Here is an 18385-nt window from a genome sequence, read left to right on the forward strand (position 1 = left end):
TATTCCAGTCGGCCTAGGAGCCAAACGACCCCGCAGCTCCATGCTACCAAGCAGGATGCCGTTTCGGACTTGCAGGGAGTTGTCGCAGTCCGGTTTTGGCTGCACCTTCTACAGCTAGGGTGGAAGTGTCAAGCAAGATGTTGTCGCTGGTGTCATGATGTCCGGGTGAGAAGCTTACCTGGCAGGCTGCCAGGGCCACATAACAGCACTGGCGCCGGGAACCCGCGCGCCCGGGAAGGGGCGGGGAGGTGGGCGGAGCCTGGCAACCTCGGGACCACCAATAGGATGCTCAGCCGGAGCTGGCCCTGCGCGTGACGCAGCGGAGCTCAGAGGCAGGGGGCGTAGGGGCCGGGCTGTCCGACGCTTTATCTTTCTTTGCAGCCCAGCAGGCGACGTTGCGGGCGCTGGGCGCCAGGAGAGCTTCCCGGAGTCGACCTTCCGGTTGGCCGCTCTGTGACTGCTTACCGGCTCTGCCGTCTTGGCCGAAGTCCCCGCTGCCGGGCGCGGGCCTCAGGTAACGGTGGTGCTCCCGCGCCGCTCCTCGCTTCCCGCTTGGGTTCACCGGCCTCAGCCCGCGGGGAAGCGGTGGCGGCAGCAGCTCTGACTCGGCCTTGTCCTGGACTGTGCTGCGGAGAAGGCGAGGCTCGGCGAGTGCAGGGGAGTTGGGGAGGAGAGGGCGGGAAAGTTACCGTCAGGCGCCCGGGTCACGGGAAGCCTTTTAAACCCTGCACGCTGGTTTGGTATTCCCGAAATCTCGTGGCATCTCTCAAGTCGGTAGTAAAGAAAGTTAGGAATTGGAAGACGTTTTATTCTTTGAAAAGCGAAACCAAAAATGCACTCAGGAAGTCAGCCTTTTAATGATTTAGAGAAAATGTGTGAAGGGAAGGATGGCATTAGCAAGACGTGAAAATCTGTATGGGCACCAGAACCTTTTTTAATCAAGCGCATGTTTTATTTTAAAATATTAGGATGTAGGTAAGTTTCTGTTTTCCCTAAGTGTTAATGGCCATGTAATTTAAGTAATATGTATATTGAACGACTAAGTGAGAAACAACTATATAAACTTTATTCTCTGTATTTGTATATAGGTTAAGTTCGTTGGTCACTTTTTTTTTGTTTGTTTGAGACGGAGTCTCGCTCTGTCGCCAGGCTGGGGTGCAGGGGCGCAATCTCGGCTTACTGCAACCTCCGCTTCCCGGGTTCAAGCGATTCTCCTGCCTCAGCCTCCCGAGTAGCTGGGATTACAGGCGTGCGCCACCACGCCCAGGTAATTTTTGTAGTTTTAGTAGAGAAGGGGTTTCAGCATGTTGGACCAAGCTGGTCTCGAACTCCTGACCTCAAGTGATCCGCGCGCTCCGGCCTCCCAAAGTGCTGGAATTACAGGCGTAAGCCACCGCGCCTGGCCTGTTGGTCACTTTTTAATGTTTAAGTGACTGCCACCTATTTAAACCACTTTTTTTTCCCCAGCGTACTTGGTTTCCTCTTCTTGAAGTAGAATTCAATTTGAAGCTTTGTGTGGGTGTGTGTGTGTGCTTTTTAAAAGTTGGGCGGTGTCGGTGAATGACTTGTTAAGGAAGTCTGTGTGTTGTCTGGGTGTGAGAATGGGTTTTGGAAGGAGCTCTGTGGCACTGAATTGTCGTTTAGAAATGCACGTGTTTTAGTGAATCACGTGCTAAGAACCCATCTGAGGTTTCGCAGTCTTTTAGGATAAAGACCTACTGAGTGAGCACACACTTTTTATCGCTGGTTCATTTGGCCCACTTTCCTTCTGGCTTTCCAGGTTCATGCCACACTGGCTTTATTTTTGTTACTGGAAAGCTACATTTTCTTTCCTATCTCCTGACTTTTGGGAGTTTCCTCCACCTCTAATGCTGTATTCTCTCCCTCCCTCCAACTCTTATACCTGCCTCATATATCAGCCCACATATCGCTTCCTCTGGAAATCACCCCATCCCCACTAAGCCCTCCATGAACTCTTTATTCTTCTTAGCAGAAGTTGATCATTAATTGTAATGAATTAGTTGCTTTGTTCCTCTGCTAGTACATTTCATGAAGTCTGGTTTAGCCTATCTGTTAATTCTCAGAGTCTGGTCCAGCACTTGGCCCAATGAAAGAATGAGTTAAGTTGGTAGACAGAGGAAGGAACTTTTGAATGAGAAATACAGTGGTTCCCACTTAGCCGCTTTCTGTAGTGTCAGCTACCTAAGGTGGGAAACAAGAGTACAATAAGACATTTCGAGAGAGACCAAGTTCAAGTGAATTTTAATACAATATATTGTTAATCTCTTACTATGCCTAACTTATTGAAACTTTGCCTCCCAGGTTCAAATGATTCTCATGCCCCAGCCTCCCAAGTAGCTGGGATTACAGGCGTGTCCCACTATGCTCGGCTAATTTTTTTTTTTTTTTTTTTTGAGATGGAGTTTGGCTCTTGTTGCCCAGGCTGGAGTGCGATGGCGTGATCTTGGCTCACCGCAACCTCCGCTTCCTGGGTTCAGGCGATTCTCCTGCCTCAGCCTCCTGAGTAGCTGTGATTACAAGCGCCTGCCACCACACGTGGCTATTTTTTTTTTTTTTTTTGGTAAAGACTGGTCATATCTTACTGATCAGGCTGATCTCCAACTTCTGACCTCAGGTGATCCCCGGCTCAGCCTCCCAAAGTTCTGGGATTACAGGCATGAGCCACCGCCCCCGGCTCCCCTGGCTAATTTTTGTATTTTTAGTAGAGACTGGAAGGGTTTCACTATGTTGGGCAGACTGGTCTCAAACTCCTGACCTCAGGTGATCCGTCTGCCTCGGCCTCCCAAAGTGCTGGGAATACAGGCATGAGCCACTGTGCCTAGCCTGTAGATGAAACTTTATAATAGGTATGTGTAGGAAAAAACAACGTGTATTGGGTTCACTGTTATCCACCGTTCTAGGCATCCACTGGGAGTCTTGGATATCCCCCATGGATATGGGAGAACTACTGTATTAACCAGGGAAGAGTCCCTTTTTCCTATGGGAAAAAAAATGGAGAAAGTTTTTAACAAAGACTAGCCAAGTTCATTTTTTTAAGAGGATGGCTTTGTTTTGCTTTTTTTTTTTTTGCCACGTTGGTTAAGAGATTATACTAATCATACAGATGTAAATGAGAATTTGTTCCTGTTCTTTAGTTCTGCTAATTACTTAATGACCCAGTTTTGTGACATGTAAAAGTTGTAGCCCTGTGTTTGGGCAAACCTTTGGGTGCCAGAGGGAAAGTTTTTTTGCTCTGGATTGTAAATTCTATCCACAGTTGTGTTCCTTTTCCCCCACTGAATCTAAGGGTGATGTGGCAAAGTTCTTCACCTGGAGTGGGCACTCAGTATTTGTGATTCAGATTTATGGGCTCTTTTGAAAGCTTTATTAATGGGAACACTGAGCAGGCTAAAGTTGACATGTCTTTCCAAGTTCATTTGTTTCTCAAAGCAATTCTTTTTGCTTTGCTTTCTTAAGATAAGTTAGATGCTTATCACACTGTATGATAATGTAATTGCTGCACAGATTAGATTCTTAAGAAATTCTTGTTCAATCAGTGTGTTGTATAAATAGCTGTCTACTTAGCTTTATGTTACCTGTGACTTTGAATAAGTTTGTTAGCATTTCTGAATCTCCTGCATCTTTAAAAATGGACATGTTAAATGAGATATGTGCTACACCTCCTGCACTCAGCACTTTGTTACCTGCTTCCTAAACATTAGTGATTCCTTCACTGCTAGACCTCTTGAGAGACTAGTCTTATGATCGCTGTTTTCAGTTCCTCAACTTACTTGCAGCATACTCCACTATATTTCTTTGTCCTTCCTCCTAAAACTGTGCATGTAATCAGATCGTAGCTATTCATGTCCCCCAGTTGTGAAATATCCCATGTCCTGTCCTCCTCCTCTTTCCTTTCCTTTTCTTTTTTTTTTTTTTGAGATGGAGTCTAGCTCTGTCACCCAGGCTGGAGTGCAGTGGCATGATCTCGGCTGACTGCAACCTCTGCCTCCTGGGTTCAAGCAATTCTCTGCCTTGGCCTCCGGAGTGGCTGGGATTACAGGCACCCGCCACCACCCCTGGCTAATTTTTCGGATTTTTAGTAGAGACAGAGTTTCATCATGTTGGCTGGTCTAGAACTCCTGACCTCGTTATCCACCCACGTCGGCCTCCCACAGTGCTAGAATTACAGGCATGAGCCAGTGCACTTGTTTAAGAAACAATGGAAGGCCAAAGTAATGAGTAGAGAAAATGAGAGAGCCAAGATCATGCCATTGCACTCCAGCCTGGGCAACATAGGGTGACTCCGTCTCAAAAAAAAAAAAAAAAAAAAAAAAAAGCCTGGCGCGATGGCTTACGCCTGTAATCCCAGCACTTTGAGAGGCCAAGGCAGGTGGATCACCTGAGGTTGGGAGTTCGAGACCAACCTGACCAACATGGAGAAACCCTGTCTTTACTAAAAATACAAAATTAGCTGGGTGTGATGGCCTGTAACCCCAGCTGCTCTGGAGACTGAGGCAGGAGAATCGCTTGAACCCAGGAGGTGGAGGTTGCAGTGAGCTGAGATCGTGCCATTGCACTCCAGTCTGGCCAACAAGAGCAAAACTCCATCTCAAAAAAAAAAAAAAAAAAAAAAATGATGGTATTTAAGGAGTTGGTGGTGAGTGGCAGGTAATGCAGGAATTACTAGATCATGGTAAGGACCTACGATGTTTGAAGGGGTTTCAGTTGTGAAGTGACTTGATCTAACTTACCTTGAGTGCAATGGCGCGATCGAGGTTCACTGCAACCTCTGCCTCCGAGTTAAAGCGATTCTTCTGCCTCAGCCTCCCAGACTACAGGTGCCTGCCACCACGCCTGGCTAATTTTTTGTGTTTTTAGTAGAGACGAGCTTTCACCGTGCTAGGCTAGCCAGGATGGTCTCCATCTCCTGACCTTGTGATCTGCCCACCTCGGCCTCCCAAAGTGCTGGGATTACAGGTGTAAGCCACCATGCCCAGCCCTGTTTTAGCTTTTGATGTAAGGTTTCCTCTAAAGTAGCTTGATGGTTCCTCATCTTATTACCAAAGACCCTCTTTTTATATTTCTTTTTTTTGGAGACAGGGTCTCACTCTGTTGTCCGGGCTGGAGTGCGGTGGTAGGACCTGTGCTCACTGCAACCTTCGCCTTCTGGGTTCAAGCGATTTTCCTGCCTCAGCCTCCTAAGTAGATGGGATTACAGGTGCTTGCCGCCACGCCTGGCTAAATTTTTTTTTTTTTTTTTTTTTGTATTTTTAGCGTAGTGTACCTTAAATATGCTCCAAACACTTAATATTAGCCTACAGTTGGGCAAAATCATTGAAACCAGACTATTTTACAGTAAAGCGTTCACTATCGCATGTAATTTATTGAATACTATACTGACAGTGAAAAGCAGAATAGTTGTATGAGTACTCTAAATATGATTTCCACGGAATGCATGTTGCTTTTGCACCATCATAAAGTTGAAAAACTTTAAGTTGAACCATCATAAGTTGGGGACTGTCTTGTGCTTAGAATAATTGGTTACATATTAACTGATACATTCGCTTTCTCTCTTAATGCCTGCCTGTTGTACTCCAGATACTCCACGCTAGATTTGGGGGAGTCTTATAGAAAATACTATATAATCGCTATCTTTGAGAACTTAAGCCTAATGTAAGAGACAGAGAGTATTGCTCTCTGATTATAGGACAATGTAACGTGACAGGATGCACAGAGTGTAGTGGGACCGCAGAGAGGGTAAGATGAGAGGCGGTGGTAAAGGAAACTTCAGAGGGTGTGAGTTGGACGCAGTCCAGCGATTAGGAGGGCAGGTTGTAGAATCTGATAGTCTTTGTTTTGAATTCTACTTCTGCTGTTGGAGAATTATATGATTCGGGACAAGTTAAATCACTTCCCTAAACTCATGTGTAAAATGAGGATATAATACTTATCTAAGGTTGTGAAGATTAAATGTAATGTAAAAAGTTTAGCAGCACAGTGCCTGACAGTGCATAATAGGCGCTCTTTAAATCAGAACTGTTGGTATTAATTCTATTACTGCTGCAGCCGTGATTCTTTGAAGGAGTTAGCTAGATAAAAGGGCAGAGGAGAAATAGCTTTCTATGGACAGGGAAGAGTATATGGGACCCCCTGGTGGCCAAAGAATATTTGGGGACTAACAATAGTATCTGTCTTGATTCTATTGAGATGAAAATAATACATGTAGAACACATAAGCACTAAAAAAATCAGCTGTTAGTATTCTACTTTGAGAAATACTGCATTGTGCTATACTGTTTCATAGGGTTTGGGTAACAAACTTTAATCTGGCATTTATTTTTTAATCGTTTTGCTGTCTTTTTTTGTTGTTGTTGTTTTTGAGACAGAGTCTTGCTCTGTCGCCCAAGCTAGAGTACAGTAGCGTGATCTCAGCTCACTGCAAGCTCTGCCTCCCTGGTTCATGCCATTCTCCTGCCTCAGCCTCCCAAGTAGCTGGGACTACAGGCGCCCGCCACCAAGCCCAGCTAATTTTTTTTTTTTTTGTATTTTTAGTAGAGACGGGGTTTCACCCTGTTAGCCAGGATGGTCTCGATCTCCTGACTTCATGATCTACCCACCTCAGCCTTCCAAACTGCTGGGATTACCGGCCTGAGCCACCACACCTGGCCTCATTTTGCTGTCTTTTATGCTTTAAACTTTTGCTATATGCTCTTTAAAAGAGTATCTACTTTAAATTCCCCATCATCTGGCCAGAAAAAAAAATTCCCGTTATTTCTTGTAAAATTCCTCTCTTACTGAAACATCTTGGTTCCTTTTGCATCTTTCTTTTTCTTCTCTGATTTCTTCTACTTTGAGGCCATCCCTCAAAGTTTAGTTTTCAGTTCTCACTTCTCTCATCATTTCTGATGAAGAGATAGATGTTCTTGTGGCTTCCTCTGTCGCTTTTACACAGAATTGGACCATTGTAAGTTGGGCATCGTCTTGTGATTAATTAGCCCTGACTTTTCCCTTCAGTTCCTCTTAATTAGATCTTATGATATCATTTCTACTTGATATATTCATCTGCTATTCCACAATTGTTTCATTTGTTTGATTTCAGAAATAATTAGAAGAAAGCTGATCTAGATTTGTCAGATTTTTACTTTGCCAAGTTGTGATAGTTGAAAAACAACCAAACTAACCATGTACTATATTTCTTTTTTTTTTTTTTTTTGAGACAGAGTCTCACTCTGTCGCCCAGGCTGGAGTGCAGTGGCGCGATCTCGGCTCACTGCAAGCTCCGCCTCCTGGGTTCACGCCATTCTCCTGTCTCAGCCTCCCAAGCAGCTGGGATTACAGGCGCCCACCACACGCCCGGCTAATTTTTTGTATTTTTAGTAGAGACGGGGTTTCACCGTGTTAGCCAAGATGGTTTTGATCTCCTGACCTCGTGATCCGCCCGCCTCGGCCTCCCAAAGTGCTGGGATTACAGGCGTGAGCCACCGCTCCCAGCCATGTGTATTATATTTCATCCTTTTATACAGAAAAGGATGTTTTAATATAAAAATTAGGAAAGACTGTAGTCTCAGAAATGATATGTAGCTTTAGAATAATGTAATGAGTATTTCACAGTTGTTTTCTTCTTGCTTTAGACTCTTGAAAACTTTATCACTTAGTGAAACACTGCTTTACTTTTTATTTAAAATTGTTTTTTTGGCCGGGTACGGTGGCTCATGCCTATAATCCCAGCTCTTTGGGAGGCCGAGGCAGGCGGATCATTTGAGGTCAGAAGTTCAAGACCAGCCTGACCAACATGGTGAAACCCTGTCTCTACTAAAATACTAAAATTAGCCACGTGTGGTGGCAGGCGCCTGTAATCACAGCTACTCAGGAGGCTGAGGCAGGAGAATCGCCTGAACCCAGGAGGCGGAGGTTGCAGTGAGCCGAGATCGCACCATTGCACTCCAGCCTGGGCAAAGCGATACTCCTTCTCAACAAATAAATACATAAATAATTGTTTTTCGAGATGTGGTCTTGCTCTGTTGCCCACACCAGACTCAAAACTCCTGGGTTCAAGTGATCCTCCCTCCTCAGCCTCCCAAGTAGCTGGGACTACAGCTGCTTGCCACCATGCTAGTGAAACACATGGCTTTAGAGTAAACCTTGTACTGTCTTGATATTGATCTTTGTGACTTTGATCATGTTTTTTAGTGCTTAAAGTATCTCACTACTGCCTTCCTGAAAAATTTCTAATTTCTTAGGCCTTTATAGTTTGACTCCTGTCCTCCTTTCTAGTCTTTTCCCTCATCACATTTCTCTGTTACCAACTTTTTTCCCCCAGTAGTTAGTGGTCTTTGTAGTTTGGATTCAACTAATGCCAGTTCAAGTCTGGCTCTGTCGTTAGCTGTGTGGTCTTGGGCAAGTTAGTGTAATGAGAAGAAAAGGCGACTCTAGTACCTGGAGCTCTGGTGTGCATTTCTATGAATTCAGCTTGTTCAACTGCAGGTGTATTCCTGGTACATGGGTGGAGGACACTGCTAGTAACTACTTTAAATGATTGTTTTCTCATGTGAAAACTGAGGGTAATATTTTTTTTTTTTTTCAGAATTGTTATGAAGATCAAATGAGAAAACTTAAAGCACCTGGCAGGGTCCTTGCACTTTGTAGATACTTAAAAATTTGTTTTTGTTGTAGTTCAGTTCAGTCATGGTTCCCTGAACAGGGCTTATAAGGTCCTTGTTTTAATCCTTTCTTGCACATGGAATGCACAGTTCTCATTCTTCAAGACTGTGTCTAAAATACCTTCTTTTCTGTGAAACCTTTACGTCTTCTGCTGATCTCTGCTGTCTCTGAACTTCAGGTATTGTTTTTACCATTGACTTTGTTGTTAAATCATACTCCACCTTGTGGCATCTTTGTAGTTACCTGTTACTATTTAATCCTTTTTTTTTTTTTTTTTTTTTTACATAATGCTTTCTTCAACTAAATTGTTCTTTAAGAGTGGGGTCTATGTTTAAAAAGGGGCTTTGAAACCAGTCAAATTATTTTATAGGACCTGATTTCTTCAAATTTGTTATCTTGAGTATCTTGTACCCAGAAAATGCTTTGAAGTGATTAATGCAAAAGGACGAGAATATATCATCAAATTTCACCTATCCTAAATATAGTGGTATTGTGAAATTCATGTAAGCCAGATGCTTAGTTCAAAGCTGATATGGTTTGCCTCTGTGTCCCCGCACAAATCTCATCTCTAACTGTAATCGCCACGTGTCAAGGGAGGGACCTGGTGGGAGGTGGTTGGATCATGGGGGCAGTTTCCCCCATGCTGTTCTCGTGATAATGAGGGAGTTCTCGTGAGAGCTGATGGTTTTAAATGTGGCACTTCCTTGCTCTGTCTGTCCTGCTGCCACGTAAGACATGCCTTGCCTCCCCTTGGTCTTCTGCCATGATTGTAAGTTTCCTGAGGCCTTTCCAGCCATGCGGAACTGTGAGACAGTTAAACCTCTTTCCTTTATAAATTACCCAGTCTCAGGTAGTGTCTTTATAGCAGTGTGAAAACGGAGTAATACAAAAGCTTTTTACGCCTTCTTTCCTAGACAATACAATGGTGGGTGAAGAGAAGATGTCTCTAAGAAACCGGCTGTCAAAGTCCAGGGAAAATCCTGAGGAAGATGAAGACCAGAGAAAACCTGCAAAGGAGTCCCTAGAGGCACCTAGTAATGGTGAGGCTTAATTTTTTTTTTTTTTTTTTTAGGTGAATTAGTGAAATAGAGAACAAATACAGTGTTATAGATTAAGTATTGCCGTCTCTTTAATTCTTTATTGTAAATAGGTATTGATAGAGTTTTATATGTCTAGTAACAAAGCAATTAGGAAATACGTCCTTTCTTGTTAATGAATCCAGTGGACATCTATTGGTATCTGCTGTGTTTTAGAGACCATTCATTCAGTCACCTAACCTACCAATAATTGCTGAGGTCCCCTGCTGGATGCTGGCGCTATAGCAGTGATCAGTATGGATTTGTTTGCCATTATGGAGCTCCAAGTTAAGTGAATGAGAAAACCTCCAAAATTATACACATAATTAGATTTATCACAGTGTAATATTCTTATAATTAACTACTCTCATAATAGATATAATGAGTAAAATGTGAGTAATTAGCAGGGTGCCTAATCCAGTTCAATACTGCGCTATAAATCTTGGGAGGGAAGTAGTAGTTAGGGAGTTTTATTAGTTCTTGTGTCCACATTTGCTTAATGCCTGACTACGAAGAGGAATACGATAGTCCTTTGTTGTTAAGGTCAAGGTTTATAACTATGAATGATAGACTTGTAAACACAACTCTGATTGATGTCATCTATTGCATCAGGGTATTTTATTTTTGCAGTGACATTTGTAAAGGTTTGATTGCAACAAGGATTTGAAATTTGAGGATTGTTTAGTTAACAAATAGGTGCGGAACTTTCTGAGACAGGTTGTCTTTGGCATTTCATCTCTTTTCATAAAGAAACAGTTTTGTTTTTTTCTACCTAAATTTAACTTAAATATCAACAGCTGGATCCCACCAGGAATGTAAATATTGCTGCTTGAGTTGGCATAATGAGGTTTATTGATAGGCTCTTAGCTATATATGACATATTTATATTGCATATGGGCTAGTTTTAGTGTGATATAAAATGTGAGATTTATGCAAAGGAGGATGAGCCAATACTGGGGAGAATTCTCCTTCCATGATTTAGGGACTTAGTGATAACCCAGCTTGTTTCCCTTGCCTGCATTTTCACACATTAGAAACTTCATACTTGTTTGTTCCTTCCAGTTCTCGGGACAGAAAAGTTATTTTAATTGAAACTTTCTGTCACTGTATGTGATCATTCTCTTTATGTCCCAAGTTTTTAAAAAGATTCTAAATTCTTCTAATTTCTATTATTTTCAGTGTTCTTTATTGTCCTAGTTCATTAAGTTTTAGTCAATCCAGGTTTTAGTGCAGGTGTTAAAAATTGAATTGGTTAGCTTAAATCGAGAAGTATAACAGCCTCTTTGGTTTAGTGTAAGTAATGCTAATTTGAAAATATTTCTTCACATATTGTAACATTTGTTAACCTTGGGGAGTAAGTGCTTTGGGAGTAATCTCAAAGTTCTGTGATTATGGGCGTGAGCCACCACGCCCAGGCTGGTCTAGGTGCCCTTTCTTTCTCTCCTTTTTCTTTTCTTCTTTTTTTTGAGACAGTTTTGCTCTTGTTGCCCAGAGTAGAGTGCAATGGCGCAATATTGGCTCACTGCAACCTCTGCCTCCTGGGTTCAAGCCATTCTCCTGCTTCAGCCTCCCAAGTAGCTGGGATTACAAGCATGCGTCACCACGCGCAGATAATTTTGTATTTTTAGTAGAGATGGGGTTTCACTATGTTGGTCAGGCTGGTCTCGAACTTTTGACCTTAGGTAATCCAGCAACCTTAGCCTCCCAAAGTGCTGGAATTACAGGTGTGAGCCACCATGCCCAGCACTTTTTCTCCCTTTTCTTCCCCTCTTCCTCCTTCTTTGTTTCTTCCCTTTTCCCCCATCCGCTTCTCTTCCTTTTTCCTTCCATTCCTCCTAATTGTTTTTTTTTTTTTTTTGAGACAGTTTCACTTTGTCGCCTAGGCTGGAGTGGTGCAATCTTGGCTTACTGTGACCTTCACCTCCCAGGCCCAATTGATCCTCCTGCCTCAGCCTCCCAAGTAGCTGGGATAAAGTCATGTGCCACCACGCCCAGCTAATTTTTGTATTTTAATAGAGTCGGGGCTTCAATATGTTGACCAGACTGGTCTCGAACTCTGGCAAGTGATCTGACCTCCCAAAGTGCTGGTATTACAGGCATGAGCCACCATGCCAGGTCTCCATTCCTTTTAATTTTTTAGTAATATATTTGCGTACCAATAAAGTCACCATTTTAAAGTTTACAATTCAGTGGTTGCTAATATATTTACAAGGTTGTAGAACCATCACTGCCGCTTAATTCTAAAACATTTTTATCACCCGAGAAAGAAGTCCCATTCCTCTCTTAGCCTCTAGCAACCACTAATATACTTCCTGTCACTTTGGATTTGCTTGATCTGGGCATTTCTTATAAGGGGATTCGTAGAACATGTGGCCTTTGTGTCTGGCTGCTTGAGCTTAGCATAATGTTTTCCATGTTTGTTTGGTTTTTTTATTTGAGGCGGGATCTTGCTGTGCTGTCCAGGCTGGAGTGCAGTGGCTGTTCACAGGCATGATTATAGCACATTGCAGCCTCGATCTCCTGGCCTCAAGTGATCTTCCTTCCTCAGCCTCCTGAGCAGTGTGTTTTAAGATGTATCAGTACTTCATTTTTTTTTTTTTTGTGGCTGAATAATATTTCATTGTATAGGTATTGATACAGTTTGCTTATCTGTCAGTTGATATTTATTTTGGGAGTTATGAATTTATAATGATTGGCTCTTATGAATAATGCTATGAACATTTGTGTAGAAGCTTATGGAATATATGTTTTCAGTTCTCTTGGGTATAAATGTAAGAGTTGAGTTGCTGAGTCATGGTAAATGTATGTTTAACTTTTTGAGGAACTGCTATAGTTTGCCAAACCAGCTACTCCTTGTGTTCCCACCAGCAATGTATGAGGGTTCCAATTTCTCCATATCCTCACCAAGACTTGTTATTATCTGTCTTTTGATGATAGCCTTCCAGCCAGCAGATTAATAATCTGGTGTCAGTTAAGCACCTTTGATCTAAATGTAAGACAGTGTACCAGGTTTGTTAATAGGGAGCTTGAAGTTGGTGTGCATAAGATACCCAAATAGAAAACAATCTTTAGTTTAAAATAGAAGCTAAGTGAGTTATAGTAACCAAGTAGAGACCGATGGGGTGGGGGGAGCCCTTGCTTTAGAATGGAGGAAAGTCTCACTGAAGTAGATTTGGAGTTTGGCCTTTGAGATAAGAAGACTGGGAGAGGGCTTTCAATCCCCAGAGGTATGCGTTTGTAAAGACTTTAAGACAGTTCAGTGTGGTGTGTGTGGTGTTTGTTTGCTTTTAGAGAGGATGAGGGGTAGGTAGTACAGATGGATTTGTGGTTGGTTTTCATGGATAGGAATATAGAGCAAATTGGAAAGGCCAGAAGTAAGTAAGAAGATAAGGCTCCAACAGCCTCTCGGTACCCAGCCAACTGCCCTGACAGCCGGTGGATAGTGGCCCTTGCTGGGGACCCGCCAGTGGGCCCAGGAGGACAAAAGTGGCTTTAAATTTGACACATGCACATTGAAGCAAGTCAAAGGACTTGATGTGAAGCATAGAAGCAGATAGTGCCAAATAGCAAGCTGTAATTGGTATACATTTGATGAGTGGGGCAGTATTTCCTTCTTTTACTGCTGCTGAGGTGGTGGAAATTAGCTAAATTCATTGTAAAATGGCACACACTGAAGGTATTTGTTAATGAGGGTTCCAGAAGCGTTAGAAGTAGCACCACCATATGCTGACTTAGACCAAGTATTTCAAGGAGTCACAAATGCTAGAGTGACAAGGCAGAGAGGATTGTTGTTGTAGGAAATAATAAAGACATTTCCTTTTCAAAACCAGCACATCTCAACCTTTTTCGGTCAACTCCCTTTAAACCTCTGGCACTAAAAACAGTGCCTTGCATACTTGATGTTAAATGAAAGACGTCTAGGTTTTCTGGATTTAGAAAGACCACCTTTAATACCTCAAAATGAAGACATCTGTGCAGTTGGCAGATGTGAGTGAAAACACCGTTGCCAAAACAGACGGCTGGTCAGAAATGATTGTATACCTGAAAAGAAATGGTCAGTGTTCGATTACTGTAGCATTCTGGATGCTTAATAGGGGCTCTGGTTTTGTTGTAAAGGTGATGTCAGTTCTCAGAAATACATGTCGACATGTTCTATGTGGTGGCTTGCATCTGTAGTCTGAGCTGCTTGGGAGGACCATTTGAGCCTAGGAGTTGGAGTCCAGCCTAGGCAACATAGTGAGACCCCATCTCTTAAAAAAAATGATCTTAACTACTGGAAGATTTGCAGACTTAAAAAAAAAAAAAAGGACTCGAAGTCTTACTGTATATGTTGTCATTGCCTGATGACCTACCTATGTTAATGACTTTGGACAAATCTTACAGCTTGCCAGTGCTTAGGTTGCCTTTTATGCAAAGTCAAGGATAGCCAACATGAAAGTACTTTCTGCGTGTATGGCACTGTGTTCATTAAGGTATTATTGGCAGTGCTGCCGACTCTTCTGTCCCAGTTCCTAAGGTAGCTTTTATAATCTTCTGTTGTATATCAACTGAGAATTATAATCTACATGAAATCCTCTAATATTCCAAGAAAAAAATCAAGGAAAATTTAAAAACTTATCCTAATTACTTTAGGATAATGTAATGAGTATTTCACAGTTGTTTTCTTCTTGCTTTAGACTCTTGAAAACTTTATCACTTAGTGAAACACTGCTTTACTTTTTATTTAAAATTGTTTTTTTGGCCGGGTACGGTGGCTCATGCCTGTAATCCCAGCGCTTTGGGAGGCCGAGGCAGGCGGATCATTTGAGGTCAGAAGTTCAAGACCAGCCTGACCAACATGGTGAAACCCTGTCTCTACTAAAATACTAAAATTAGCCACGTGTGGTGGCAGGCGCCTGTAATCACAGCTACTCAGGAGGCTGAGGCAGGAGAATCGCCTGAACCCAGGAGGCGGAGGTTGCAGTGAGCCGAGATCGCACCATTGCACTCCAGCCTGGGCAAAGCGATACTCCTTCTCTACAAATAAATACATAAATAATTTGTTTTCAGTGGGTTGAACTTTCTGAATAGGGAAAGATCAAGATAATAATAGTTTGCAGGGTTAGTCTTGAAAAAGAGATGGGCTACTCTTTCCTCTGACACAGAAATGTTGGAGAAGAGGATGAAAGACAGCGAAAATTAAGAAACATAGAAGACATTTAAGGATTGGTAGCAAAACTGAACAACTAAAAAGTTACTTGGTGGGGCTGGGACTTGAAAATGGAAATGGTTTCGAAACACTTTTGTGAGGAATGTCACAGAAATTCAACAAGAGGCAAAGACAAAGACTGCATATTTTCATTGTAGGCCTGCCTGAGGCTTGACAGCAGCAGTTTAGAATGGGCCCGTTTTCCTAATTTTTTCTGTAGTGCATGGCAATTTGGAATCAGAAAGCAGATAGCAGGTAATATCTGGAGTCAGTGTGTGGCATGGTGGGTCCAGGAAATTGGTGGTGGTGATAAGGGACAGATAGAAATAATGACAGAGGGTTAGTAAGTCCGTTCTGGTTGAGAAAACTAGAAAACCAAAACAATGACTTCTATCAGAAGAGAAACTGTCTCTTTCCCTGTCTTTCTCTTTAGCGATGAAACCTTCCCTAGAAATTCCACAATACACTTCTCATGTCTTGTTGGCCAGAGTTAGATTACAATTTATGCTAGCTATCTACCTTTTGCCTCTCCAGTCTTTTCTACCCTACTTTGTTTCCTGGGAGACTAACCTTAAGAACCGCAACAGTAGTCTCCAGTGCCCTGTGTGGTTCTGGTAGGCTTGGCCAGTGGGGGAACTTCAGGAGATCTAAGAGCAGAGAGTAAGGTGGGTGTGTTTGTAACTAAGTTTCTCTCCCTGGTAGGTAACCATCGCTCCTTTCTAATATTTCTCTCCAAAGAGTTCTCTCTGGGTTCCACTAACCCTTTCCCCCCTTTGCCCTTTCTGGCCTCAGGATAGTAACAGCTTTCATGATGTTTATTACTAGCCCTAGAATTCCATATCATCCTTACCATCCTTTGTTGGTTTTCTTAAACTCTGACCACACACTTACAAAAAGGACCTCTTTAAATTTTTCCCAGTCAGTAAGCTTGAGTGGGTCATCTCTTTGCTACCTGATACTCAGGCCCATTTTTAAGTCAGTTTTTGGCAAAGGTAGTGACATGCATGTCCTCATTTGGGAAGCAACCATCAGTGTTCACCATAGCTGTGTTGTATTATAAAAAATAATGTGTACGTACTTGTGTGTTTTATTTGCCAACCGGATTTACGGTAAACTTGGCCATCTAGAACAAAGTTGGCAAACGTGGCTATGTTCATTCGTTTGTGTTTGTAGTGCTTTCTCATGCTGCAACAGTGGAGTTGAGTAGTTGTTACATAGTTGCACACTATACTGCCCTTTATGGAAAAAGTTTTCTGACTCCTGATCTAGAATTACGTTGTTCAATATGGCTGCCACTAGAAGTACACTGTTTAATATAGTCTGGTTGAGCACTTGAAGTGTGGCTAGTCTGGATTGAGAAACACTATAGTTGTAATATGTCAGATTTCAGAGACTTACTTGCACCTGTTTCTTTTTACTTTTTAATGTGACTTCTAAACATTTTAAAATTACATACGGTGATTCACATTATATATATATATATAGAGAGAGAGAGAGAGAGAGAGAGAGAGTTTTGTTTTGTTTTTAGACAGAGTTTTGCTCTTGTTGCCCAGGCTGGAGTGCAGTGGTGCGATCTTGACTCACCACAACCTCTGCCTCCCAGGTTCAAATGATTCTCTTGCCTCAGCCTCCCAGGTAGCCGGGATTACAGGCATGCTCCACCACGCCTGTCTAATTTTGTATTTTTAGTAGAGACGGGGTTTCTCCATATTGGTCAGGCTGGTCTCCATGTTGGTTAGACCTCATGATCACATGAGGTCACCCGACCTCAGGTGATCCGCCTGCCTTGACCTCCCAAAGTACTGGGATTACAGGTGTGAGCCACCACACCCAGCCACACATTATGTGTTTATAGGACAATACTGATCAGGAATGTAACTGGTGGCCTAGAAAGTAAGTAGATAAACTTCCCTTAGACAAAAGCCTAGCAAATACAATATTGTCAAGAAAAGAGAGCATGGCATTTAGAGGCATCTGACTGAGCTTCAGGCCTCAGAAAAATCCAACAAGTCTTCATGGCTTCATTCCTTTGCCTGGAATAATGTTTCTAGCATTTGTTCACCATAATTTTTCTTTATTATTTGAGACTCAGTTCAAATATTGACTCCTCTGCAAAAGCCTCCTACACGCCTCATTCTTCCACAGCGCTTCTCTGTATTGTCCTTTTCCCTATTTGTAGTTTTCTCCTGAGATCCTGAAGGGAGGGTTTGCCCTGCATGTATTGGGTCCTCAGTGGGCTTTTACTTAATGCATGAGTACATAAATTGAGTAAATTAGTTACCAATTTAACAAGCCTGATTATTTGTCTCTTCTGTGTAACTTTGGCAGTAAATCGACTATAGTAATAGAAGTGTAGGATTGTTAGGGAGAGCACTGTGGAAGCAGCCTAGGTAGAAAGGCATAGCTCCCTGGGGCTGTTGAGTGGGGCCTGATTGCGCTCTACATTTCCGGTTTTGTTAAAGGTATCACTATAATAGTATAGTACAACAGTGGATCACTCTTACTTGTCCTGAAGATTATGTAGGGTAAAGTACATTTTTGTTTTATTTTTTGTAGGGAATGGGAGTCTTGCTTTGTTGCTCAGGCTGGTCTCAAACTCCTGGCTTCAAGTGACCCTCCTGTCTCTGCCTCACAAAGTGCTAGGATGATAATAGGTGTGAGCCAGCATGCCTGAAGTCTGGTGTTTTTTTTTTTTTTTTTAGGGTGGCAAAGCATTCATAATTTTACAAACATTTTCATCAAAACTGGTTAAAATAAGATTTTTGACGTGTCAAGGAATAAATTTTAAACATGCCCATTAAATATAGTAGGTTTTAAAAGAGATAGCATTTATTCGTGAAGATAAATATTGCAAGCCTAATTTTTTTAGAAATCAGAAAGTTAGGGGAAAAAATGTTGAATAGTTTTCCTTATGGAATTATGTGGGGTTCTATTAAGTTTCAGATAGCAAATAACTGACTCCTAGCATTAGCAATTAGTGTGTTACTAGAGGTAAGGCAAATAATTCAGAAATGACATCACCCTCAGTCCTGGCTTATCATTGTTTCAGGGTCAGTGTTCTAGAACTTGAGAAGCCTTGAGTTGAGTGCTGGTAAATAGTTCTTCAAATCATTGGATAAGGGTGGGGATGGTGGCTCATCCTTGTAATCCCAACAATTTCAGAGGCCAAGGCATGAGGATTGCTGGAGGCCAGGAGTTCAAGACCAGCCTGGGCAACATAGCGAGGCTCTGTCTTTACAAAAATTTTTCTTAAAAAATTAGGTGGGCGTGGTGGCACATGAGTGTGGTGGCATGTGCCTGTAGTCCTAGCTACTTGGGAGGCTGAGGTGGGAGGATCCCTTGAGCCTAGGAGTTCTAGGCCGCAGTGAGCTATGATCATGCCATAGCCACTGCCCCCTTGTGGGCAACAGAGTGAGAACCTGTCTCAAAAAAAAAAAAAAAAAAAAACTGTGAATATTAGC

The 18385-nt window shown here is 42.4% G+C and overlaps 1 protein-coding gene across 1 annotated transcript in view; it reads left to right on the forward strand.

Annotated features, from left to right (window-relative positions):
- The first annotated feature begins 284 nt into the window (after nt 1-284).
- The window catches only part of SOAT1 (sterol O-acyltransferase 1), a 58510-nt gene continuing 40409 nt past the window's right edge, over nt 285-18385 (forward strand). Inside the window, exons 1-2 of the mRNA XM_023231251.2 lie at nt 285-514; nt 9575-9700. Of these exons, the coding sequence (XP_023087019.1) occupies nt 9583-9700 (118 nt within the window). The 5' untranslated portion in view covers nt 285-514; nt 9575-9582. The remainder of the gene's footprint in view (nt 515-9574; nt 9701-18385) is intronic.

This window comes from Piliocolobus tephrosceles, chromosome 1, assembly GCF_002776525.5.
Source record: "Piliocolobus tephrosceles isolate RC106 chromosome 1, ASM277652v3, whole genome shotgun sequence".
NCBI lineage: Eukaryota > Metazoa > Chordata > Mammalia > Primates > Cercopithecidae > Piliocolobus > Piliocolobus tephrosceles.